The 25,845-nt window shown below is 37.1% G+C and overlaps 3 protein-coding genes across 3 annotated transcripts; 1 reads left to right on the top strand and 2 right to left on the bottom strand.

Moving 5' to 3' along the window:
- Window positions 1–1,890: 1,890 nt before the first annotated feature.
- LOC112147062 (bcl-2-related ovarian killer protein homolog B) lies at window positions 1,891–14,189 on the top strand. The gene is made up of 5 exons (XM_024273165.2): window positions 1,891–2,445; window positions 2,726–3,062; window positions 3,247–3,375; window positions 9,570–9,733; window positions 13,520–14,189. The coding sequence occupies exons 2-5, from the start codon at window positions 2,840–2,842 to the stop codon at window positions 13,643–13,645; spliced, it is 642 nt and encodes a 213-aa protein (XP_024128933.1). The 5' UTR covers window positions 1,891–2,445; window positions 2,726–2,839; the 3' UTR covers window positions 13,646–14,189.
- A 402-nt stretch (window positions 14,190–14,591) lies between these two features.
- On the bottom strand, window positions 14,592–19,350 carry thap4 (THAP domain containing 4). The gene is made up of 5 exons (XM_024273719.2): window positions 19,211–19,350; window positions 15,672–15,831; window positions 15,493–15,602; window positions 15,304–15,407; window positions 14,592–15,217 (listed from the first exon to the last, which is right to left on the bottom strand). The coding sequence occupies exons 1-5, from the start codon at window positions 19,233–19,235 to the stop codon at window positions 15,101–15,103; spliced, it is 516 nt and encodes a 171-aa protein (XP_024129487.1). The 5' UTR covers window positions 19,236–19,350; the 3' UTR covers window positions 14,592–15,100.
- A 69-nt stretch (window positions 19,351–19,419) lies between these two features.
- Window positions 19,420–24,370, bottom strand: agxtb (alanine--glyoxylate and serine--pyruvate aminotransferase b). The gene is made up of 11 exons (XM_024273718.2): window positions 24,044–24,370; window positions 23,672–23,864; window positions 23,489–23,553; window positions 22,274–22,374; window positions 22,121–22,191; window positions 21,957–22,041; window positions 21,787–21,885; window positions 20,649–20,718; window positions 20,337–20,432; window positions 20,059–20,187; window positions 19,420–19,779 (listed from the first exon to the last, which is right to left on the bottom strand). The coding sequence occupies exons 1-11, from the start codon at window positions 24,317–24,319 to the stop codon at window positions 19,672–19,674; spliced, it is 1,293 nt and encodes a 430-aa protein (XP_024129486.1). The 5' UTR covers window positions 24,320–24,370; the 3' UTR covers window positions 19,420–19,671.
- Window positions 24,371–25,845: the final 1,475 nt, after the last annotated feature.

The raw sequence follows: 25,845 nt of genomic DNA on the forward strand, positions 1-25,845 counted from the left end.
TGTTCCTTTATTTTGCCTGTTCCAGACAACTGTCCTTGCTTGGCATCAGATACATTTTGATACCATTAATGTTCAACTTGTTTGCATCTTCATTTTCTTCACTCACACGGAAAAATCAAATGTGTGCAAAAAAACAAACTGCAGAAATCTCCGTCTAGTTTGTGTTTGTTTATCTTTGTTTAAAGTGCAAGAATTTCATATCTTGAAAAACAATCCTGTCCCACGGGTCAAAGAGACCTTTTTGACCTCACAGGTACTACACACACAGTTGTTGGGTAACTGAACACCCGTACCAAAACCTTGTCATTTTATTGTGTCTTTATTTTTGGTTTAACTTTATTGTGTTAACAAAAGTGATCAAAGGAAGAAAAATCTATAAAAGTCACGAAGAAACAGCTTATTTCTAAAATTGAACTGGAAGAATTAATTTAAAAAAGCCTGTTTTATTATTGTTCATGCATTAGGTAATCGTTTCGGCTGAAAAATAAGGGAGTTTAAGGGAGTATTTGACAAGCTGGCAAAACCTTTCTATTGAAAAGGGTGACAAAGAATATATTTGAGACACAACAAGAAGCAAACGTCTAAAAACTGAACTGAATTATAAATCCAAGTTCACAAATGTATGATAAACTTTGAAAAAGTAACTTTTTTTTCAAATGTGTTTTTTATTTTTTGCTTAAAAAATTTGCTCAAAACTCTACACATACTTGTGGAAAAGTTAAAACGTTATGGAAAATTTACCCTTACAAGCAAAAAGTAAAAAGTTGTTTTTCTCATTTACACACTTGTCAATTTAAATATTAAAACATGCAAATCTGTGGAGGCAAGGCCTTCTTTCATCCAATGCTGTCCTTCAAAAAATAATTCAGGAATTCCGCTGGAGGAATGTGAAACATTCAGGCTGCAGCCTTCCGAGATGGAAAAAAACAAGAGAAGGTTCTTGAATAACACGGTGAGAGTAATTTAATTATTTTATTCTGAAAAAAAAAGCTAGTCTGTGGATATATAAACACTTTTTATCATGGATGATTTTAAAAAGCAAAGCTTGCATACAAATAGACTGGTTTCATCAGTATTAACAAAACAACAGGACTTCTTTTAGAGCTTTTTTTGGAGTCAGTGTGGTTCTTATGTGATCACAATATAGATTTATTTAGGGGAAAAAAAATAAATAATTAACAAATAAATATAGAATATAATAAATAATTAGACATCCTAACTGCTGCTAGGGGGAAATACATATTTTAAATTGAATCAAGCAAATTGATTTTCAAAATAAAACAAGCTCAACTTAATTATTTTAATTTAATCTTATTATCTTTGTTAAACTCTAATGCAAATTTGCTGTTAAAATTTTTTACTTTAAAGCCTGCATGTTTTTCTTATTTTAGATAATAATTTTTGGATACAGTTAAACACAATTATCTTTAATACATATAAATAAATATAAAATATTAAAAAAAATAATTATAACTGCTTTGCTGCATCAACTTTAAAGGTAAAGGGGTTAACTGAGGTCAACTGGAGACTTTTTCCACTAGTAAAAAAAAGTGAGAAACAGCGGCCTCTAGCGACAAAAATAAGAAAAGTTGATATTTTTCCACTTTTAAAAACACTTAAAAACGTGTTAATCTCTGATTTTAAGCAATAGTTGAATGATATTCGAGTATAATTTATTATTATAAAAACAAACACATAAATAAACAACAAAAAATAGCCACACTTAGGAAAAGCAATAACAATCTAATATTTTAAAATACATTTAGTTTAACTTGACAAAAAGTTGCCACACATGAAACCAAAAGTTTCTTTTTTTTATATTTGAATAATAATAAAAATCACAGACTAGATTATCTTTATTTGCATACTTTTACTTTTATTATTATATTGCTTGAGCGTCATTTCAATCACTCACGAAGCAGATCTCCTTCAGTCTGTTAAAAACCTCTTATCGGTGACATAAACGCGTGACAACAGATCGGATCCGAGCGCGTAGCTGTCGCCTAATCCGCGTATACTTGTGAATGAGAAAGCAGGTTCGGTTGATTTGTCCGCCTCTTCCCGTGGGACTCAGTTTGAGGTCGCTAATCGAGAGAGGCGGATACAACACCGCCCCTCCGGGCTCCTCCCGGCGGCAAAGCGAACGTACCCCGTGGGCGCAACTGGGGAAGGTGGAACAGGTAGGCGTCCTCCTGCTGACTCGCTCGCCTCAGACGCTCGCTGCTGTTCCGGGAGTAATTGGACCTTTTAGGTCCGGGCCAGAACTTCTCGTGGGGGTCGTTTGGTTTGCTCAAACAAGGAAGAGGAATTTGCAAAAAATAAATAAATAATAATAATAAAAAAATAAATAAATCAGTTGTTTAAGACAAGAACTGCTTTCCACTCATGGATCAATCGGGATAAAGTTTATTTTGGTGCCACCTGGAAGGAAAAACAATGCAGATGGTAAGTGGGAATTTAACAATAAATACTATATTTTCCTTTTAGTCACTTTTTTATTTAAAAGTAACATGATCAGCATTTCCCATGTGCTTGTTGCATAATCAATCTCTAACTTGACCATCAATGACTCAACAATAACGCCTCCATCACTTTCTTATGTAAGTTTCTGGTCAGTTTTAGATGCACCCACATTTGCTATACATGTAGACCAAGATTTTGATAAATATTACAAATCTAATCACATTTGTATTTAGAAAACTACCCAGTCATGTTGTCCCCACAGGTGCCTCATCACTAGCTGATCTCAGAGGAAAAGAGGACGCTCTTGATTACACAGCTGATCCCGGAGAGGTCAGACTCCCTGACCCACATCCCCCAGCAGGAGGAGGAGGAGGACATGGAAGTTCTGCGGCGTTCTTCTGTTTTTGCAGCCGAGGTCCTGGATGTGTTTGAGCGATCGCATTCTGAGAAGGAGCTGGTGTCCCAGTCGAAAGCGTTGTGCAGAGACTACATCCTGTCCAGACTCCACCAAAATGGGCTGGGGTGGTCCAAAAGCGAAATCAATTTCTGTCCTTCCAATGCGGCTCTCTCCGAGGTGACTATGGTTCTCCTGTGTCTAGGTAAGACGCAATATTTAATACATGTCAATGTGAATTAGATCTCATTATAGCAGAAATATTTCAGCTTTTTTGATTTGGACAGGTTTTTGTAAAGGAATAAACTTTATTTTTTTTAATCTTCTTGATGTGTTGTTTGCACACAACTCCCTCTAAGACACTGTCCCCATCTTTCGTCTGTTCCTAGGAGACGAGCTGGAGTGCATACAGCCTGGTCTGTACAGGAACGTAGCTCGGCAGCTCAACATTTCTGTTGCCATGGAGAACGTGGTTTCAGATGCCTTCCTTGGAGTGGCAACAGAGATTTTCTCAGCAGGTACAACAAAAGAAGCTGCGGTCACTTTGGAAATGTTGGGGATCAAAAGCACACAAATGTTTTTTTTTTAAAGCCAGACGTATCAGTAAATTTTGGAGTTTTCATCCTGTCAGTGAGTGGGTGGAAATCAGATGCTGTTGGACGTTCATCTAAATTCAAACTTAACATCTTCAACTAGCAACTTTGTCATGAAATAAGTCAATTTTCTGCATCCAAATATGTGTAGTAATTCAATAAAATATGCTAATTAAAAAGAAAACTGCCCAGAGAGTCTTACATAAGCCTACATGAGCAGTAAGTGAATTAACTGGTTATCTAAGCATCAATTGGAAACATGGTGACACTAATTAGACATGTTCTGCTTCTGTTTAAGCCCTTTAAGCTTTGTTCCTCTCTTTGACGCCTTCAGTCTGAGAATTTTAGGTGAATAAATCTGAAATAAGAAAAACATTTATCAATTAACCTTTATTTTTTATTTTTAATCCAATAACCTTTCATGAACTAATCCAGCCAGTAAGGCCAAGTGGGCAGAAAATGTGGGCTCCTATTTGGTTTGTCGTCAGATTCTGTGGTGGCCCCACCTGTGTTTCCCACATTAAATTAGGTAGGTTCTCAGTGGGTTGGCTAGCTATGCTAACCAGCCTCCTGATGGACAGCGTCGCATGCTAGCAAGCTCCACTGTAGTGAGCTAGCAAGCTCTGCTGTATCAAGCTAGAAAGCTCTGCTGTAGCAAGCTCCGCTGTAGGGAGCTCAGCTGTATCAAGCTAACAAGCTCCGCTGTATTAAGCTAACAAGCTCTGGTGTATCAAGCTGAAAGCTCTGCTCTAGCAAGCCACGCTGTAGCAAGTTGGTGAGCTCTGGTGTATCAAGCTAGGGAGCTCCGCTGTGGAGAGTTCCACAGTATCGATCTAGTGAGACCTGCTGTAGCGAGCTAGCTAAGTCTGCTGTAGCAAGCTATGCCATGTGGAGCTAGTGAGCTCTGCTGTGGCAAACTCCGTTATAGCGAGCTAGCAAAGTCGGCTGTAAAAAGCTCAACTGTATCAAGCTAGAGAGCTCCGCTGTAGCGAGCTCCACTATAGCGAACTCCGCTGTATCAAGCTAGCGAGCCCCGCTGTAGAAAGATAGCGAGCTCAACTGTAGTGAGCTCCACTGTAGCGAGCTATGCTGTATCAAGCTAGCTAGCTCCGCTGCAGAAAGATAGCGAGCTCAACTGTAGCAAGCTCAACTATAGCGAGCTATACTGTGGCAAATTACCGAGCACTGGTGTATCAAGGTAGCATAGATTGAGCTAGCAGGCTACGCTATAGCGAGCTAGCAAGGTCTGCTGTAGCAAGCGTTGTTGTATGGAGCTAGTGAGCTCTGCTGTTGCAAATTCTGTTGTCGCGAGCTAGCGAAATCTGCTGTAAAAAGCTAGTGAGCTCCGATGTAGCGAGTTCCGCTGGAGCGAGCTAGTCTGCAAGTTGATGCATCTGAATGAACAGAGAAGAAGCTCGTTGCTGGCGGGAGTAGCATCTATGTCACACCTACAAGCTTAGTCCAATTACATTTTTGCATCTAATCGTAATTCACAACAATTGGAAAAAGAAAACACTCTAAAATTCAAGTTTGAACTTAATTTTCTTTCTATATATCGTCCATCATGAGCAAGCTCTGCTGTAGCAAGCTAGCAAGTTCCACAGTAGCAAGCTAGCAAGTTCTACTGTAGCAAGCTAGCGGGTTCCACAGTAGCAAGCTAGCGGGTTCCACAGTAGCAAGCTAGCGAGTTCTACACTAGCAAGCTAGTGGGTTCCACAGTAGCAAGCTAGCGGGTTCCACAGTAGCAAGCTAGCGGGTTCCACAGTAGCAAGCTAGCGAGTTCCACAGTAGCAACCCAGCGGGTTCCACAGTAGCAAGCTAGCGAGTTCCACACTAGCAAGCTAGCGGGTTCCACAGTAGCAAGCCAGCGAGCTCCAGTGTTTCAAGCTAGTTAGCTCTGCTGTATCAAGCTAGCGAGTTCCACTGTAGCAAGCCAGTGAGCTGTGCTGTAGTGATCTAGCAAGCTTCGTTGTCCACCGGGCGGCTGTCTAGCGGAGCGAGCCAACCCACCGAGTGCCCACTTAAACCAATATGGGCAAACACTGATGGGGCCACCACAGAAACCGTGGACAAACCCATTTGGGGCCCACTTTTAAAACATATGGGGGCCCACTGGGCCTTCCTTTCTGGGTATTTAAAAAAAACAAAAAAAAAACAGTTTTCTTGTAGTTATTGTAGAATTTGCTTTGTGCTCATTCAGAACCACCTAAACACCATTTTTATAGCTTTTATAGCTACAGTTTTCTGAGTGTTTGTGTTTAATTTACAATAAAAAGCTGCATCATTTTGAAGTAAATGACTGCAGAAACCTTCAGGGAGAGATGAGAGTCTGGCTGCAGCGTGATGAACAAAAACATTTGGAGTGTTGCCTGGAAAACCGACTGGCCTAATGTCTTTTTTTTTTGCTTGTGTTTTGGCCCGATGTTCCTCTGATTTGACATCACAAGGCTGTCATTTATAGAAACGGCGTGGGATTCCTTCTTAAAAAACAACAAACTCGTGAACCCGGTCTGGTCCAGTCTTGTGGGATGGAGGAATGAAACTGGAGTATAAATAGAACAAAAAAGTCAAATCTTTTTCTCTGTCTGGACTTTAAAGATGTGAAAAGACAAAACATCCAAATGACAGTTTAACCCTTTAACATCTGAGGCGTCGCCATTGACGTTTAAACAAAAACTTTTACATACTAATTTTTAACTGTTAACACGATCAACGTAATTCCAGCAGATTTTGAAGGAGAAAAGCGGTGAATCAAAGAACATAAACACTGGAGATCCTGTGTTAAAGGGTTAAAGGCTGAGACGGAGATCTGTTCCGATGCATCATTATAATCTGCGTGGCTGCTTTCTTCATCCTTGTTCTCCTTCCTCCCACTCCTGTTCCTTCTTTTTCCAACCCCTCCCCTTCCGTCTTTATCCCTGGCAATCTCATCTCTATTCTTGGCCTGCTTCTCAGTAGAGCGTTAGCCTTGACGTACTCTGACAGTTTCCATGGGTTATCTCGTTTAAGCTCACCCGCAGCTCCAGAGACATTCATGACGAAGCAAGCCGGGCTAAGGGAGGTCATTCCATAACACCTAAACCAGTTATAATTGTCCCTGTTACCCAGGCAAGAATACCTGGAAATAGTCCCGTGCCTTCAATCTCATCTAATGATAGTTTTTATGTCCCCATCCTGAATAGATGTAGCTAACATTTCTTTCTAGCTGTGTTAGCTTTTGAACTCAAAGTGGCCCCTTTCTGTCCCCCGAGGACTTTGCGGCTCATCCTCAATCGTGAGCGTTGTTGTAAAAAACCTCTTATCAGTCAGTCAAGTTAACACAGATGCTGTGGTTTGTTGGCCTGTTTATTTCAGTTCAAGGTCCACTCACCAGCCCTCATGGGTCATATGAAGTTAAACATGTGACAGAAACTTGACAGTAAAATAGTGTTCAGTTCTTTTTTTTTTTTTTTTTTTTTTAGCAAAAATCCAACCAGACTGAATCAATTTCCGTTTGTTGAGCACAACATGGAGTTTTGGCTGAGTATGAATTAATGTTTTTGCAGATATATGTAAAGCTGGGGTGTCAAACTCAATCGCACAAGGGGAAAAAATCCAAAACATACCTTAGGTCGCGGGCCAAAGACGATAAACATTTATTGAACACTCTGAAATTAATTTTTTAAAACTCTAAAACCATAACTTTTTTACAAAATTATGAACTAGGTATATAGCATTACCTGCGATAATGCTAGTTTGAATGCTGTAAGCTGAATTTGGCAGCTGGAGATGCTGAAATTGATAGCTAAAAACACTGAAGCTGATAGATGAAGACGCTGAAGCTGATAGCCAGCTAAAATATTAGCTAAATGCCAAATTAGCCTAAAAAAATAAGAAAAAAAAAGAAAAAAAAACTTGGGTCAGCTAAAACAGCTAGCATGTAGCTGAAAAAATAGCTAAACCTCAAAACAGCCTAAAAAAAATAAAAAAGCTTAAATTAGCCAAAACGGTTAGCGTGTAGCTGAAATATTAGCTAAACTTCAAAACAGCCTAAAAACAAAACAAAAAAAGCCAAAGTTAGCCAAAACAGCTAGCGTGTAGCTGAGACATTAGCTGAACTTCAAAACAGCCTAAAAATAGAACAAAACACCTAAATTAGCCAAAACGGTTAGCATGTAGCTGAGATATTAGCTAAAGTCCAAAACAGCCTAAAAAACAAAAAAAAGCCTAAATTAGCCAAAACGGTATGTAGCTGAGATATTAGCTAAACTTCAAAACAGCCTAAAAAACAAAACAAAAAAAAGCTTAAATTAGCCAAAACTGCTACCATGTAGCTGAAATATTAGTTAACCTTCAAAATAGCCTAAAAAATCTTAATAAATGCCAAAAAGCTAGCAGAAAGCCAATTTCTAAAATTCTAAAATTTAACTTTTTTAACATTACTATGAACAAAAACAGGCAGGGATATTATTCAACAATAAATTAACTTAAAGCTTAAATAACTTTCAATATTTTACCCTCCATAAAAATATATATATATTTTCAAAATTATGCAAGTTATAAATAAGTGCAAGATAACATCAGGCCATTGATAACAATAAAATAAAATGATCTGGAGGACCGGATAGAATTACCTGGACAGCCGGATCCGGCATTTTTACCACTCTCAGACATGGCTCCCTTTCTGACCTTCAAACTCTCAGTTGTGCCTGCAGCCCCGCTAAGGTTCTGGACAATGAGCGCCGGCCTCAGGGTAAGGGGAGGTGAAAAATCCTCAAGCTCCTAAGAAAGTTCTGTGGAGAGACTTGCATCAATTTGTTTGTATCACTCCATATTGAAGACCCAACGTACATTATTAGGGATGTCCCGTGATCGGAAATCGGGGCCGATCACGTGCTTTGAGACTCGATCGGAATCGGACTCCTTTGTCCGATCAGGATCGGATATTTCATTTATTCTCATTGTGATCAGAGCTTTATATTTCATCTTCTTCTAGAAGTCTGCATGTCATGAAAAGATCACAAAATGTCATTACCAGAAAATGTAGCAGAAAACAGCAGCAGCTCAAGCATATGGCTAACTTGTAAACAAAGCTAGCTAGAAAGCTAACTTCTGGGACCAATATCTCTTTTAAAAACGCTTTAAACTGACAGCAAGTGTCTCTATTGGTTTTTCATAACTCAAACAACAACCTCTAAAGGTATCCCAACAGAAAAAGACAGTTTTTTTTTCTTTTTAATGTGAAGCTCTTCATGCTGCAGACAGATGGCTAAACAGCAGCTGCTAACTGCTACATGCTAGCGCCGTTATTTAACTCCTTAGGACCCGAGCTGTCCTTTGATATGCCTGTTTCATTTATCTGACAGAGAAATACCAGTTAAGAAAATTAACTACTGTGGTAATAAAACCGAAAATGTAATGTCTTAAGAACTTAAAAAATAAACACATAATCTTAAAAATAGCTAAATAAATAAAACTAATAAATTAAAACTAATAATGATATCATCTATTCATGAACACTCATCAAATTTTATTCTAAAACAAAGTCATAATTTATTTTTAAGAATTTTAAATGAGGACAGGAATCACATTTGGTCAAAAATGTTCAATAGCTCTAAAGATTTTAAAGCTAAAGTCACTAAACTTTCTCACATGACTAATTATCACTTATATAACAAGAAGTTTGTATTTTCTTTCCTAGTTTATATTTGCTGTATTTTTACTTGTTTATTAAAGCTCCTTCACAGAAGTGTTCTATTTAAGTTTTTAAATGATAAAAGAAGGTTAATGAAATATAAATAAGGGACAACACTAATCTGTTTGTTTAATTTATTCATGTTTTAAATGTCTTATAAAAGTATCGGATCGGGACTCGGTATCGGAAGATACACAAAATCAAATGACTCGGAATCGGATCGGGCCCAAAAAAACCTGATCGGGACATCCCTATACATTATATAAACCAAATGTAACTGTCAATCATAGATCCAAGCCACACCTCTCCCGCTCAGTCCGGCTCCACTAGCCCCGTCCCCTTTTTGGTGTTTTTTCAAACCTGGGCTGAGAATAGAGTCGGCCTCCAATTGCCCTGTTTGGTTACCCTTTAAACTTAAGCCCACTTTTTCTGTTTTTTTAATTAGGTATAACATGGGGTAAGGTGGTGTCCATGTATGCAGTCGCTGGAGCCCTGGCTGTGGACTGCGTCAGACAAGGTTACGTCACCACCGTGCACATCTTGGTGGACAGTCTTGGGCAGTTTGTTCGCAGATTCCTGGTTCCCTGGTTGAAAAGGAGAGGAGGATGGGTAAGAGATCTCCTTCGTCATCTCACTTTTTAAGATGGTATTTGTTTTATGTTCTTTATGATAACAGTTTAGTAAATTCCCCCTCTGATCTTTTGATCTATATTCTACAAGTGTTTCTAGTGGTCCTTTAATTATGTTTATGCCGTATTTAGCCAAAATTAAAAAAAAAAAACCTTAGTCGTTGTCGAGGACATACTTTCTGCAGAGCGGCAGTAGCTCATTACAAAGTTGTGTGTGGAACTGTTGGGGTGGAGTAAGCCTGTCTCCACTACCCAGCATCCTTTTGTTTACATGCTCTCGATCATGTAATCGATAATTTCCAGGAACAATTCGGTTCGATTCACAGGATCCTGGGTCGATTCGATTCCAATTTTTTTTTCTTTTGATCCTCTCAATAATTCAATTTTGAGTTAACACAGTTTACAGATTCAGAAACATTTGTTTAGAAATACATTAATAATCTACTATATGTTTTGAATATATTTATATTAATCTGATACAGTTCATATACTGTAAAATGTAGATTGTTAATAGCATACAGTGTTACACGGTTTCTTAAAAGCAGAAGTTGTAACAAAATATTCACACCATTAACATTGTAAACGTTGTTCTGCTTCTCCTGGAGGGTGCTTCCGTTTAGCCACTAGGAGGCGATAACGCTATAGCATTACACCTTATTCCAGAAGAAGGAGAAAGTATGAGCAAAAAAACAATGTTTTAGACAACAAATGGTTACTTTAATGAATATTTCCTTAAAAGAGTTTGGAAAATTTATGCCTGTGAGTTTATAAAGATGTTAATTTACTCAGAAATGTATGTTTACTGAGCGTTAGCATTAGCCGTCCTTTGGGAAATTCCATTAAATGTTAGCATTAAGCTAGCAGACTTAAGCTTTATGTGCTAAATCACTAAATGCTATACGTACTTTTATAAATCGATTATTGATCTGTTAAGCTTAAATCAATTCAAATCAATCAACCCCAACCTAGTAACATACCGGTGCAAAAAAATAATTAAAATAAGGCAAGCAATTGTGGAGCTATCCAGTCGTACAGTTTTGAGCGCCGACACGGAAATAAAGATGTACTGTACATGGATCTATTTGTCTGCATGTGGATGCATCAGAATAAAGTGGAGAAGAGAGTTTGTGGCCTCCAGGAGTAGCATATACGTCACACCGTCAAACCTTATTCCAATGACAATTTAGCATCTGGTTCTCATTCATAACATCGTTAATAAAGAAACACTCAAAAACTACGATTTTAAGTTTAATTATCTTTATATATATGTCTACCATCATGAGAAAAAGGCCACACGAACATGCTAATAACATCAAAAACACAATTTTCATGTTATAGACATAGATCTCTATTATTCCTGATAAACTACAGTCAAACAAAAAATAATTTCTTAAAGGAAATGTAAGAAAGACAGAAGAACTACCCTATCTACATGTATTCTAAAGATAAAAACACACTCCATCATACAGTAAGCTATGATGTTCTGATGACGTTGTTGACTGACAGAGATCAGCGAGGGAACTACAAACCGCCGAACCAAACTTTAAATAAGAACAAATTAAATCAAAATGTGGTTCTTTATTCTTTTCTTCATATTAATTCTTGTCACAAACCAGAGCTCCTACAAAGTAAAAGCAAAGTTCTAGTTTGTAGGTGAAGCAGGATGCTAAAGCTAGCTTAGCAGATCATGAAGAGCTCCAAAGTAAAGCAAAATAAAGGATAACATTCTACATTTTACTTTATTTTACCAAACCATGATTTGGTGAATCTCACCTATTAAACAATGAGATCAAGTTTTTGTAAAGGACACACATGGTTTCCTGTTTGAGAGTTCTTGCTCTAGTGGCAGTGTTTTTCCTTTTTTAACTGAATGTTCCAATTTAATCATAATGTGCCTCCAAAGTCTAAATTCTTAATTTAATCAGGAAATCAAACGCTCCTAATATAGTTTGAAGAGACCTTCCAAAAATGGAAGCACGATGCTTCAATCAAAATTTGATCACATTAATTTAAAACTTGAATTCTTCATCTGAGAAATTCTTTCCTCTTAGTATTAGAATGTGTTTCTCTCAATAATCCTTTGTATGCAATTTTGAAACACATTTATTTGGGAATATATATGAAAAACTAACCATAGTGAGGGGTTTACTTCAATAAAAGAAAAAAAAAAGTGTTCCAGAAAGTTTTGGGGTGTGAACAATGAAAGGAAAGATGTTTAGAAGTTCCTGTTTCGGAGTCACTGAACATAAAATTGTCATATTCCACAAATAATCTCAATCTAGGATATTTATGTTATAATGAATTTGTTTGGTTTTGGGGGTTATTTGCTATTTTATATAACTGATTCTCAGTTTTTTTCTGCTTCAGAAAACTTTTAAAGAATAGAATTTCTGAGGTGCAGTAAGAGGTGATGTGGTCATAAAGAAACATTCAGCTTGTTCAGGACAATACTTATTATTCTTTTGGTATTCATAAACCTTTTAGTTTTTGAAATGAAAAAAATATGCCCTATAGTAAATGATTGAGAAATTACAACAATTTTGTGCACTTTGAAACTTGTGAACTTCTGCATATCCTTTCAACTAGACGCAATTCAAACATTAAAATATTCAGCAACCACTGGATTTTTAGGGCAATTTGGAATTTAGCTTTTAATTTAAAAAAAACATGCTAGCTCTTTTTTGGCTAATTTAGAGATTTTACCAGTTTTTTAGGCATATTTACAGTTTAGCTAATATTTTAGCATTATGCTAGCTGTTTTGGCTAATTTAGACATGTTTCCAGTTTTTTTGGTATTTTGGAGTTTAGCTAACATTTTAGCATTATGCTAGCTGTTTTGGCTAATTTAGACATGTTTTCACTTTTTTGGGTAATTTGGAATTTGGCTAACATTTAGCATTATGCTAGCTGTTTTTGGCTAATTTGGAGATTTCTTCCAGTTTTTCAGACACATTTTGAGTTTACCTAACATTTTAACATTATGCTAGCTGTTTTTTGTTAGTTTAGACATGTTTCCAGTTTTTTAAGCAAATTTGGAGTAACATTTTAGCTTTATGATAGCTGTTTTTGGCTAATTTAGACATGTCTTCAGTTTTGGGGGGTAATTTGGAGTTTAGCTAACATTGTAGTTTTTATGCTAACTGTTTTTGGCTAATTTAGACATGTTTACAGTTTTTTGGCTAAATTTTGAGTTTAACTAATATTTTAGCATTATGCTAGCTGTTTTTTCTAATTGACATGTTTCCAGTTTTTTGGGCAAATTTGGAGTTTAGCTAACATTTTGGCATTGTGCTAGCTGTTTTTGGCTAGTTTAGATACGTTGCCAGTTTTTTAGGCACATTTGGAGTAACTTTTTAGCATTATGTTGGCTGTTTTTGGCTAATTTAGACATATTTTCCGTTTTTTTGGGTAATTTAGCTTATGTTTTAGCAAACTTTCAGCTTCAGCATTTTCAAGTATCAGCTTTAGCACCTTCAGCAGCCACATTACATTATTGCAGGTAACGCTATATGTACCTAGTTAAAAACAACTTTAAAATTCCCATTAGTCTTTCTTAGAGGATTTTATTGTTTTTTTAAGAGAAACTTTTTGAATAAATATTTTAGCTAAAGTCTATTAAAGAGGTTTTTTAAGTCACTTTGATACTTACTCAACCCTAAAACTAAACGATGATCTTTAGATTTTTTTCAAAATGAATAAAAAAACAGTGAAAATCTTCCACACTGTAAGAACTGAGATGGTTAAAAAGTGCTTCCTGTTTTGACAGGCTGAGATCACCAAGTGTGTGGTGAAGAAGGAGCTGACCTCCGAACAACCCTGGTTGTCGTCTGTCATGGAGTCAGTCAAGTACGCTCTCACCACGATATACGTTTACGTCATGAAGGAGCCGTGAACAGCTGGCCAGTAGGACGAGATGAAAACCTCAGAGTTGTCACTAAAAGCTGGAGCGCAGATGGTCGCCGCGCTCGATGAGGTTTGATCTGCTGCCGCTTTCCGTCTGTTGCTACCTGGTTACCGACAAATACTTCCTGAGCAGCATGTTTGTTGTCTCCGTGCCACGCTAAGCCTGAAAGTGATTTCCCTTCAACCAAAGAGTAATCACCACAATATTAACAGGCATATCTTTTGTGTCACTCCACATCTTTTATGCTTTTTTTTCTCCACTACCACGACAAAATGGCTTCCCATTGTGCCCAGTAATGGACCAAATGCAACGAGTTGAATGGTACACATTGAATGTGAATATATTTTTTTACACGGATGATTGTTTTTAATTTGTACATAGTTTATTTATGGTTTTAGCTCTTTTATTTTTGTGACTAACAATTAAAACCCAAACTGGAAGAAGTTCAGGATGGTTGTGTATCATGAATGCCTATTAGTATTCATTTATGTTGATTTTTTTTATATCTTCATTAAACTTGACCATATCCTGACAGGTGTATGTACAGTTCTTTATCCAACCCACAATGCTTTTTCTTTAAAACAACTTGATAATTGCGCTGATCTGTAGATAAGAAGATAAATGAAGAAGAATGTCAGTAATTAGCTTAAAAGAAGTCAAAAGAAGATTGTTTTAGACAGGAATGATGGTTCAAGTAGCTTTTTCAGCTTTAAACCAGGAATATTTTAAGATTTTGTAGTTTATGTCCAGCACGAGATTGTCAGAAATTATATTTAGTTGTAAAAAAATCCAGATATTATTGCGAGATAATCTGATTCCTATCCTAAAAGAGTTGGATTATCATTGATCAGAGGAAATAAAAGGATGTTTCCCTGGACTTAAACCTAAAAATCAGCAGCTTTTTGAACAGGATTTTAAAGATTTAGATGAAGAAAAGTCAAAATTTCTGTGAAATTGTGGTTATTTCATTTATTGTCAATTTGTAAAAGAATACAGAAAATAATTAAAAAAAAGTCAGTTCTTCTGTTAAGATACTTTCTTGAGACAAACAAAGATTCAATAACATTTTTAGAAAATTAACAAAAAAAAAAAATCAATGGAACAAATTGTAAACATGTTCAGCAACTCACAAATAACACTGAACGTTTTTAGTTAGTATATTGAAAAACAAAATCCCTTTTTTATACAACAAAACACCACCGCCTTAACTGAAAAAAGCAAAACATGAACAAATACTTTTTACCATTAAAAAAACAGCAACAAACAGTGCAATATTTTTTCTACTAGCTACCCAGAGAAAAATATGACAGTGTACATTCAAAGTATTTCATGGTATTGCTAATATATTAATGTTCCAGATCCTTTACTTATAATATTTATCGTCAAGCTCGTCTTTTCCAGACTAAGGATAACTTTGCATGAGAGGTGCGACGGTTTGTTGGCTCAGGAAGCCCGACGGTAGGTGATGTGCAAGTGTTGAGTCAGCGGCTGGTTGTCTGTTGCCATGGAAACTGTCTGTTCCAGCCTCCCATCTGATTGCAGCTTGAACACACGACAAATCTGAAAAGAGGAAGTTGTTGTCGGCAAAAATTGTTCAATCGTGATTATTATTATTTTTGTCAATAACAGCCAAAGAGCAGATTTACCTCCTGAACGTGCGGCTCTTTGGCAAAAGAGATTCTGGCAACCTGTTTGCTCTGGAGCTTCAGCTGCTGCCCTGTGAGCTCTCCCTCCTCGATCTCCACCAAACCTGTGCGAGAAAAGTCACTCATGACAAAGAGGTGTGAGATCCAAACAAATAAAAGATTCCTGAGTGAGAAAGTTCTGAGCTCCACCTGAGTTTTGTGCAATGATGAAAGCCACTCTGTTGGTGCCGGGCTGCATTCGGATAAAACCACATTCTCTGTGAAGAGGCTTGTTGGATTCGGCATTGAAGGCGTTGAACCTGTGAAACAAAACCAGAGAGGAATCAGCCGTTTGTAGGAAACCTCAAATCTGCGTTAAAACGGCGTACATGAAGTTGATGACCGGCTGCCCCACGTGGCTGAAGTGGAGTTTCTCGGTGTATCGGAAAGGTTTGATGGACGGAAAGGTGCCTTCTCCGGGCTCGTCGCTCTCCCAGGAACCCAGCAGCCACTTCAGGGAGAGAAGAGCTGGGTTCAGCTCTGCTGAGGCTGGAGACATTTAAACAAGGAGGAAAGAATTTAAAATGAGCAAATCTTTATTTCTATAGCTCTTTCCAACACCATCATGGTGCCAAAGTTCTGTTCTGGTGCTGCTGGATCTTAGTGCCTCTTCTGAATGAGTAGATTCTATTAGACTTAGATGTGGAACTCTCTGGAAATGTTCTGAAGTGGTTTCATTCCTACCTTACAGATCCACACTTATGTGCATTTGGATACATGCTCCTCAAGAATCCATTAAATAAGTTGTGGGGTTCCCCAAGGGTCAATATCAGGTCCTTTTAAATTGTATTTTAGATATAAAGTCAAAGAGAATCAAATGATCGGAGTGGGTGTGATTTCATGCGGAGTTCTGGACAAAGATTTTTCCATATCTGAAGGTCAGCAACAGAAAAAGCTCGGTCACTCTGGTACTTCTGTCGTCGTCAGTGCTGTCACAAACAATTCTTCTAATAGTCGACTAATCACTGATTATTTTTTCCGATTAGTCGACTAATCGGGCCGTGCGCAAAGTGGATCTAAAGCACACATCTTAAACATCATGAGATTTAAACTAACTAGATATATAGCATTACCTGTGATAATGTTAGTGTGAACGCTGTAAGCTGAAATTGGCACTGAGGATGCTAGTGCTGATGGCTGAAGATGCTGAAATTGCTAAAGCTAATAGCTGAACGCGGTGACACTGACAGCCAGCTAAAATATTAGTTACATGCCAAATTATTCTAAAGAAAATGAAAAAAGCCCAAGTTAGTTAAAACAGCTAGCATGTAGCTGAAATATTTGCTAAACTAGCCTAAATTAGACTAAATAGCTGGCACGAAATATTAGCTAAACTCTAAAGTAGCTTAAATAATGCTAGTGTGAAAGCTGTAAGCTGAAATTGATAGCTGGAAACCCTGAAGCCAATAGCCAGTTGAAATATAGCTAAATGTCAAAATAGCCTAAAAAAATACAAAAAAAGTTAAGTTAGTCAAAACAGCTAGCATGTAGCTGAAATATTAGCTAAACTAGCCTAAAATAGCCTACCTTAGCCAAAATAGGTAGCACGAAATATTAGCCAAACTCTAAAGTTGCCTAAATTGGCCAAAATAGCTAGCATATTAGCTAAACTCTAAAATAGCCTAAATTAGCCAAAACAGCTAGCTTTAAATATTAGCTAAACTCTAAAATAGCCTAAATTAGCCAAAACAGCTAGCATTAAGTATTAGCTAAACTCTAAAGTAGCCTAAATAATGCTAGTGTGAAAGCTGTAAGCTAAAATTGATAGCTGAAGATGCTAGTGCGGATAGCTGAAAACGTTGAAGCTGATAGCCAGTTAAAATATAGTTAAATGCCAAACTAGCCTAAAAAATGACAAAAAGCCAAAGTTAGTCAAAACAGTTATGTAGCCGAAATATTAGCTAAACTCTAAAATAGCCTAAAAAAACTTAATAAATGCCAAAATAGTCCAAAAAGCTAGCATAAAACCATTATAACTTTTAACTTTATTACACTCCAACTCCATATAATATAAAGTAACGATTAATCGACTATTAAATTGCCGACTATTTTACTAGTCGATTAGTTGACTAATCGTGGCAGCCCTAGTCGTGATTCTGGTTGGTAGACCTAAAACCTCTAGATTGGCTGCAAACAGTTCAAATCTCTTAAGTGGAGCATGACGAGTTTTAAAAACAAAGAAGCCAGTGAGGTGAGCTGAACACTGGAACGATGTGTGCTCGTCCGGATGTTCCGGTTAACAGTCGCGCTGCTGCATTCTGGACTAACTGTTGGCGTTTAAGTGATCGCTGAGTGACACCAAAAGTACAAAGAGAGACTATAATCTATTGAAGAGATAATCAGGGTGTGGATCACTTTCAAGATCACTGCAGCTCAGGAAAGGTTAAGCTTTAGCTAAAGGGAAGAAGTAATACAAGCTCAATTTAATGACATTGTCACCAAAAACACTCTCTGTTTTAAAGAAAATTCTGGCTCAACCACCACTTTATATCATCAGTCAACTTAGCATTTTGTAAGCTCTTTTTTCCCCACAAACTGAGAGGTAGATATATCTGCATAACAATGAAAATGTGCCAATTTCATGCAAAATGTACCTAAAAATTGTATGTAGAGTATATGTTTTCCTTCAATATTTGATGTAAAAGACACTGTTTATTTACAGTCTAAATGCGTCTATCAGTGCCTCGAATTTTTCTCTTAAATCACAAAACAGTTTGATTCTTGCATAGTCTGAGATTTTAAGTTCCGTCTAGTTTATCACACGAATGCTGAAGTGAATCCAGAGCTTTCACAAGTGCCAACAAGTCTCAGTAGAATCGCACGAGTACCAAGATATGAATCAAGGACCTGCACGGTTTTTAAAAACCATTCACAGATCAAGCTTTGGTATGAGCTTATAAAACCCCAAATCCTACCCGCTGTCCTTCTGTCTCCCTAAAAAAAAGTCACATTAACTGGACTTCATTTTTAAGAATATTTAAGTTAAATTAAATTTAAAAGAGCAGCTTTCAGAGGAAGACAATTCTGCAGCATAAACAACTGAAAATAAAATAATATAATGCAACACTTTATAAGAAAAAAACAAAATATTTTTGGAGTATGGTGCCAGACAAACCGAATAGATTATTTTTAATTAATTAGGAAAGATGACAAATTGGAATATTTGATTTTGAGAGGAAGAAAAAAATATGTCAAAAAAATATAAGAAAACTGCAATGTATACTTGACTCCACAAGGGGGCAGTAACGTGACACAAACGTTTTTTGCAAACAACAATTTTTGAAAGAAGTGGTCGTTACTATGGTTTTGTGATTGGAGTTTGAATTATCTTTGCAATTAACTCCATATGAAATGTATGGTCATGATGTATTCAGGTTAGTTTCTGACAATCTGGTATAATAAGGCACGAAAATAAAAATGTGTATTGATTATAGATATTGAATTAATTTCTGTTTATTTATTTTACCTAATAAAAGCAATTCAAACATACATACATAGATTTAGTAACGATTTATTAGTTAAATCCTTACTGAACGATTTGTTGTTCTCGTTTCTGAGGTACATTGAATGCAACTCAAGGTCACAAACCAGGAAAACACACCAAGGACTCCTTCCATTAATGAAAATCTAAACTCTCGCGACAAAGCGCATATACTAATAATGTTTAATGCTTAGGACACATAAACCTCTTTTTATATTAAATAAAAACTGGACCTTAAGCGGTGAGATGGTGAATTAGAAGCATACAAAACACGAAATGAATGCAGTTGATTAGCCTGCACTTGTTTCCCGGTCATTTACAGCACATTTACAATAAAAAAATATTAATGCTATTCCATCAAATATGAAAGACAACAAATAAACCTACCGTTGTGCATTACAGGACACGCCATTTATAAATTCTTTTACGAGACTTCACTGCACCAATGTTTTTGGCGAAAGTGACGCTAGCAAAATTTAACGACTTCCCGTTCCACCTCACCGCTAAGCATTCTGGGTATTGTAGTGTGCGTCTCAGAATGACAGCCAAAACAGACGGAGCTTTCCCTTTTCCCACACATTGAAGGAAGACAAATATTTGATAAAATAATGGCTTTATTGACATTGTAAGTGCACTCAGCATGAGTCATATGACAATATCAACATTTTTATTTTTCAAAACTAAACTATTTAACCAATTTATACAATAGGGCTACTCTAAAATCCTTGTGGAGAAAACCACAAAATAATTACCATTTTTTTACATTGTTTCATTTGTCTTCCACGAGGAGACGCTTATTGTTTCATAGATGGATGGACTGACAGTCAGCTCTCTGGGGATGTGAGCTCTTAAGCCTTGCTCTTTTTGCAGTTCTTCAGAGCATCTGCCAGGGCATGAAGTGCTTTGTCAGCGTTACTCTTTTCACAGTTGTATCCCATTAATCCGATCCTCATCACCTAATGAAAAGAGAAGGGGAAAAGCAAGACAATGTCTGCAGTGACTCAGCAAGATGATTCAGGAAATTGTTCTGCTTGATGATCCTGCTTTAGATCAGATTGGTTATTTCACTTTGGGATAAATCTAAGAAACTGTGAAACAGTCTGTGCTAATATTAATGTTTAGATTTGCTAAAGAATGTAGTACAAGTAGTTTTATTGACAGAAACTGAAATACATTTTAGCATAAAGTAGAATTTTTCAGTCATCAATCATCATGTTTTATCACCTCTAACCTACCATGCCGATGGAAGGCCCCAGTCCTCCTGTCATTTCCATCTGGTGGTGCTTCATTATGTAGCTCAGCATCTCCCTCCAGTCGTAACCTTGAGGGATTGCTATTGTGGTAACGGAAGGAAGCCTCATATCCTGCAGAAATAACAAAAGTAACACATTTAGCACACAAGAAAGAAAAAAAACTGTCTATCCCATTTCAAAACAAGCTGATTGTCCTTGTATTTTTTACTTTTTATGGTTACATAAGGCATGAACAATTTGGAAAGAAATATCTACCTCACCCTATCAGGGATGAAGAGCTTGAGACCGAGATCCTCCAGCCCTTTGTAGAGGTAGGCCGCCACCTCTTTGTGTTTCCTCCAAGACTCTTCCAAACCCTAAACGAAGACAAATACTCTCAAAACAGATATAATCATCCACAATTTTTCACAAAATTGTTTAGTTCTGACATTAAACTGAATGTTTGTGATGTAAAAAAATATCTTTTGTGTATTTAAATTGATTCACTCGAAAACTAACAATTAATTCTAGATATATTAACAGACAAAGTTATTTCCTCGGCCATTTGTCAAAGTGATGGAATATCACTTTACCTTTTCAGCAAGTATCGCTAAACTTTCCCTCAGGGCGAAGAATCCAGACACCGGCCCGGTATGATGATATCTTTAAACCCAGAGCACAGCTGTTCAGTTTTTATCATTCATATGTGTTTAGTGCAGACGTCTGCAACCTTCAACTCTCAAAGAGCCATTCTAGTTCATTTCTCACTGACTACAACCCAGAAGGAGCCACAAAGTCTTCCTTTACCCTTTAAAAAAACAAGACACTGATTAATATTTATGCTATTGTTACTGTTATGATAATCATGCACAAACTTTTGTTCATTTTTCATGAATAAAACATAAACATTAAAATAAAATAGCTTTTTTTTTTACTTTTGACAGAAGTTCATGCGAGTTCCTTTCAAAATAAAAGACACCCTGCCACATATGGTCATCTCAGTGCAGCAAATGAAGTAATAGTAAGTATAATGTAGGCAGAAATTGAATAAAAATAGTTAATTTTACTGTTGTTGTTACATCTCAGCCAGAAATCTAAAACTACTGAAGTGAAATTCGAGCTAATTAACCCTTTCACTATAAAAAGTTACACCGTCACTTTTGCCGGGTAATTTTTACCTGATATAAAATACTCACTAAGAAGTATTTCTCATAAAAACTCGATCAAGATATGACAAAACATAATAAATTAGAGTAGTTATTTTGATTTCATACTGTTTTATGCACCAAAGTGGGGGAAAAAGCAAAGGAAGATCCTAAGAATACATGCTTGAAAATGACTGAAAAAGTAGGAATTTGAGAAAAAAAAAATTCCTAAAAAAATAGATATTGATACAGTACACTTGGCCTTATGTACACTTATTCTTGGGACATGTGAGAATTTACCCAGGGACCCATAACACTCAAAAAATGCAACAAATTTAAAATAATGTAAATCACCTGGCGATAGTGCTCTGGGGTTAAGTGATAAACTGCCATATTTTTTGAAAACTTTAAATTTCTTATTTAAAAAAATAGAAAATCTGCTTTATAATGTGGTGCACCTTAATTCTGCTTGTGTTCACTGATTTTCTGTAGTACAGGACAGGATGCACAAAAAATTGTCAAAATTATGTGGCTCTGGAGCTGCAGGTTGCAGACCCCTGGTTTAGTGACGTTGGTTTAAACTTACGCTCTGGCTGCGTTTCCATCACATCCCCAGTAGTTGGACAGATGTGTCATATCAAAGAGGTAAGACACTGGTTTTGTTTTTCTGTTGAACATCTTGTGGCTGCAAAGAGATTAAGTAATGTCCATTTTAAGTGAAATCATATAAAGAAGAAATAATGCTGCAGGTCTTACCATGCTCTGTCATTAAAAGAGATGGGTGCAGTGCCAGGAGGTGCGTTCAGTGCCTTCTGAGAACCAGTGTACAGGATGTCAATTTCTGTCAATAAAAATTGTAAATATCATGCAAGGGAAGTAGATTTTCAAATGTTCACTATAAGTGGATATTAATGCTTTACTTTGTTTGTCCATAAAAATCGGTGCTGCTCCAAGTGATGCGACTGTGTCGACCAGGAAGAGACAGTTATGTCTGTCGGGGATCAAACAGTTTGCAGTGAGAAAAATGAAAAGACGCATTGTTTAGCTTAAAGTATGCATGTCAGGAGCCATACTTTCTACAGATGTCTCCAATGCCATCTACTGGGTGACAGAGACCAGCGGAGGACTCTCCATGTGTGAGGAAAAACAAAACAGGCTTGTGTTTCTGGATGGCCTTGAGAGGAACAGAAAGAGAGAGAGAAGTCACTCTTTTCATGCCACGATTTAGGAAATACATTTAAATGTATAAATGAAAAATACAAGTAGGTGTACATGAAACAAAAATAAGCTTAATGAAATGTTCAGATCAGGGCCGGCCCTGGGCATGGGCGAGCTAGGCGGCTGCCTAGGGCACCATCTGCTTGGATGGGGGTGCAAAATTGCAATGATTTTTTTCTTTTTTTTTTACAGTTAACACACTTATTATTTCGTGTAAAATGTTAAAAAAAAAATTATAAATAAAAAAGTCAAAAGTTTGACATAATAATTTTGCCTGGTGCTGATGGGGGGAGGAGGAGGGGGGGCGTGCAGTGTTGTTGCTGTTAGTGCTTCTTTAAAACTTTAAGGATGAAAAAGCATCAAAATGAGCCCTTGGGGCCAGCTTTAAGGTCAAAGAAGAAAGGAAGAGGAGGAAAAGACTGACTCAAAGCCGAGGTTTGTGTGTTTTTTATATTCAATTACTTGGAAATCCCCCTCATTATAGTAAAAAAAATACAATGTTTTTTTTTTGTTGGAAAAGACTCCTCTCGTTTTTTCTCTCTTTTTAAATCCTTATCAATGGAAATCGTTAAATCCTAAACACTGGAGATGGCTGTCAAAAGATCTATCGTGTTGGAGAAGTCATACCAATTATTGGGGCAGTAGTTAGTGTGGCTGGTTTCCATTGCAAAGATTGGGGATTTGCATCCCAGCTAGGGAGTAGTGTTAGTATCCTAAAAAATGTTTTTATGTACTTATTTCAACATTTTTGTCTGGCAGTGTTATTTGTGTGTGTGTTTTGGTAATCCTGCATTAGAAGGACAAATGACCAGAATGGATGCAACACTGGAAGGACATTTTTGATTATTACAGGGGGCAGGGGGTGTCCTAATTTGGGAAAAAAAAATCTATGACTGTAGAAGGGTTCATATTGGTCTGGTAATCCTATGGAAAAAACAAAAATGAAAAAGACCTTATAAGACACATAAACCGGTATGTGTGTGTGAGCGTTTGGGGCAATAATAATCATGTTTTGCCTAGGGCGCCATGCAGCCCAGGTCTATGGTTCAGATCATAGTTTTGAATATTACCTGCTCAATTTCTTCATTGGTATAATATCCTCCAGGCGTTTTCACTATTGTGTGTACATTTGCACCTACCGACAAAAATATTACATTTAAATGAGCAAAATTACTTTCAAAGTGACATAAAAAGCAAAATATGTCATCAACCAGATGCGGTGTTTGGTAAATCCGTGTTCTACAAACACTCACCCATCCGTTCTGCAATTTCCGCCACTCTCTCTCCCCAGATGCCGTTGATCGCCACCAGGACGCTCTCTCCGGGCTCCACCACGTTGAACACCGCGCACTCCATGGCTGCGTGGCCGGAGCCGCTCATCGCTATGGTCATGTTATTTTCTGTCTGGAAGGCGTACTGGATCCCCTTTTTGATGTCGTTCATGATCTGTGGTACACATTAAAATATATATATAAGTCTTTGGGTTCAGTGGAAAGCTGTGGTGCGTAATTACGCACAACATTTTACGCATCTTTTCTTAGATGGTTACTTTTCAGGACTTTAATAACTTTTTTTCCAAATCACAATTACAACAAATGTATATCAATAACGAATATACATTTTACCTGATACATTTCTGGATGCAGGTGACCAATGATTGGCCTGGAACCTGAGGCCAAAACTCGTGGAGGAACGTTCGAGGGTCCCGGTCCGAACAGATAACGCATGGGGACTTCAAGTGGCCGGAGAATGCCCGCTGGCGGCGGGATGGTGACCGAGGACATGGAACGCTCCACGCGCTGCAGCGCAGACGCACTCCTCCCGAGCAGCGCGCCGTCGAGAGCCGCCGCAGCCTGCTGAGCGAGCAGCGCGCTCCTGCTGAACAAAGCCCGCTGCATCATGGTGTCCAAGTCCAGAGGGTCCTTTCGCAGGTCGCGGGGACTCAGGGAAACTGAACCTGACTGGGAGTTTGGGGGCACATTTAAAAGAAGCAGGTCTTTGACCTGGTGGGCAAGGGCTGTGCGTCAATTGACGCAAGAAGGTGCAGCAGATCAAACTGTTGAAATAGAAGGAGAGCGTCCTTTTCTCCTGTTTTCAATGTTCTAGGTTACTTTCAGACACTACATTTTTCACTTTATCTTCAATTTGAAGCAATTTATTAAATTTATTTACTTCAAAGGAAGCAAAAATATCTTGGAAACATTTTTTCTTATATAATTTTGATATTATTAATTGTTATATGTTTAAAAATATCATTTTTTAAATATTATTTATCAATTTATTTTAGTTGACTGCCATGCAGTGGTACACAGTGTTCGTCTAGATTCAGTTTGGTTCAAGACTGACTGGTTTCTGTGACACATTTCTGGTTCAGAGCTTGACTCTTGAACTGTGTGAAACAGTAAAAGTCTGCTCTTCTTGGCAGCTCAGAACCGGCTGACGTTGGTTTGTTTTAGCTGGTTTGTTGATCTAATGTGTCCCCTTCAATCAGAGGGGGTGGGAAAAAGAGGAGTCTCCTTTTTCTGAGCCAATCTGCGCTTGCAGAGCAAGAACAGGGGCAGGCAAAACCACAGGCACACCGTCTTCAACTCGTATCAAGATGCAAACACACCAAAGCCGCTCTTATCAGTGGAACACGTAAAAATCAATTTATACTCTTTTAAATGTTTTGTGTCAGTTCTAAAAATCATTATTCCTATAAATTTCTCAGTATTAAGAAATGCTAAGATGATTTAAAACCACTTGTTAAAAATTCAACATGAATTCGCATTTCTAGACTTTAAACCTTCCAGGTGATGCACTCATGAAACATTGACTCTTAAGTTAAATATCAAAGTGGATCAAACAGCTTTCATAAACATTCTAATTAAAAATTTACTGAAAAAGATTGTTCTCAGTTTACGAATTTGTGTCGGGACAGGGTCAGGAACAGGTGTTCCTCTCTGGATGTGGCTGGGTAAATAATTACACCAGTGCTAGTGAGATTTGAGGGTTTTTGCCTTTTTTCACTGCTGTTCTGCACCGAGAACATGACAAGAATATGGAAAAACAAGCCAAGAGAGAAGATCCTCTTCAGTTTTGTTGGTCGTAAATCACATAAACATAGATTTAACTAAAAAGTTAAAAAAGAATGAGTGCTTTGATTAAAATTATGTCACTTTATATATATATATATATATATATATATATATATATATATATATATATATATATATATATATATATATATATATATATATATAAACTACTAGTGTTTTTTGAGATGCTGCAGATTTGAAATGGATCAACCATGAAAAGTCTACATCTTTACAAATATATTAAGTAGTGCTGCCACGATCAGTCGACTAATCGGTGACTAATCCACTTAAAATAGTCGACGACAAATTAAATAGACGCTTAGTATTTACTTTATTTTATATGGAGTCAG

This window comes from Oryzias melastigma, linkage group LG17, assembly GCF_002922805.2.
Source record: "Oryzias melastigma strain HK-1 linkage group LG17, ASM292280v2, whole genome shotgun sequence".
Lineage (NCBI taxonomy): Eukaryota > Metazoa > Chordata > Actinopteri > Beloniformes > Adrianichthyidae > Oryzias > Oryzias melastigma.

Excerpts from the sequence above, each read along its gene's own strand:
- LOC112147062 (XM_024273165.2), top strand. The coding sequence starts at position 2,840 with ATGGAAGTTCTGCGGCGTTCTTCTGTTTTTGCAGCCGAGGTCCTGGAT. Across the intron at positions 3,063-3,246 it reads TATGGTTCTCCTGTGTCTAG|GAGACGAGCTGGAGTGCATA; the intron begins GTAAGACGCAAT and ends GTCTGTTCCTAG. Across the intron at positions 9,734-13,519 it reads TGAAAAGGAGAGGAGGATGG|GCTGAGATCACCAAGTGTGT; the intron begins GTAAGAGATCTC and ends CTGTTTTGACAG.
- thap4 (XM_024273719.2), bottom strand. The coding sequence starts at position 19,235 with ATGGCGTGTCCTGTAATGCACAACG. Across the intron at positions 15,603-15,671 it reads CAGCCGGTCATCAACTTCAT|GTTCAACGCCTTCAATGCCG; the intron begins GTACGCCGTTTT and ends TTTGTTTCACAG. Across the intron at positions 15,218-15,303 it reads AAGAGCCGCACGTTCAGGAG|ATTTGTCGTGTGTTCAAGCT; the intron begins GTAAATCTGCTC and ends TCCTCTTTTCAG.
- agxtb (XM_024273718.2), bottom strand. The coding sequence starts at position 24,319 with ATGATGCAGCGGGCTTTGTTCAGCAGGAGCGCGCTGCTCGCTCAGCAG. Across the intron at positions 22,375-23,488 it reads CCAATGAAGAAATTGAGCAG|GCCATCCAGAAACACAAGCC; the intron begins GTAATATTCAAA and ends GTTCCTCTCAAG. Across the intron at positions 22,042-22,120 it reads GATTTTTATGGACAAACAAA|AAATTGACATCCTGTACACT; the intron begins GTAAAGCATTAA and ends TTTTATTGACAG.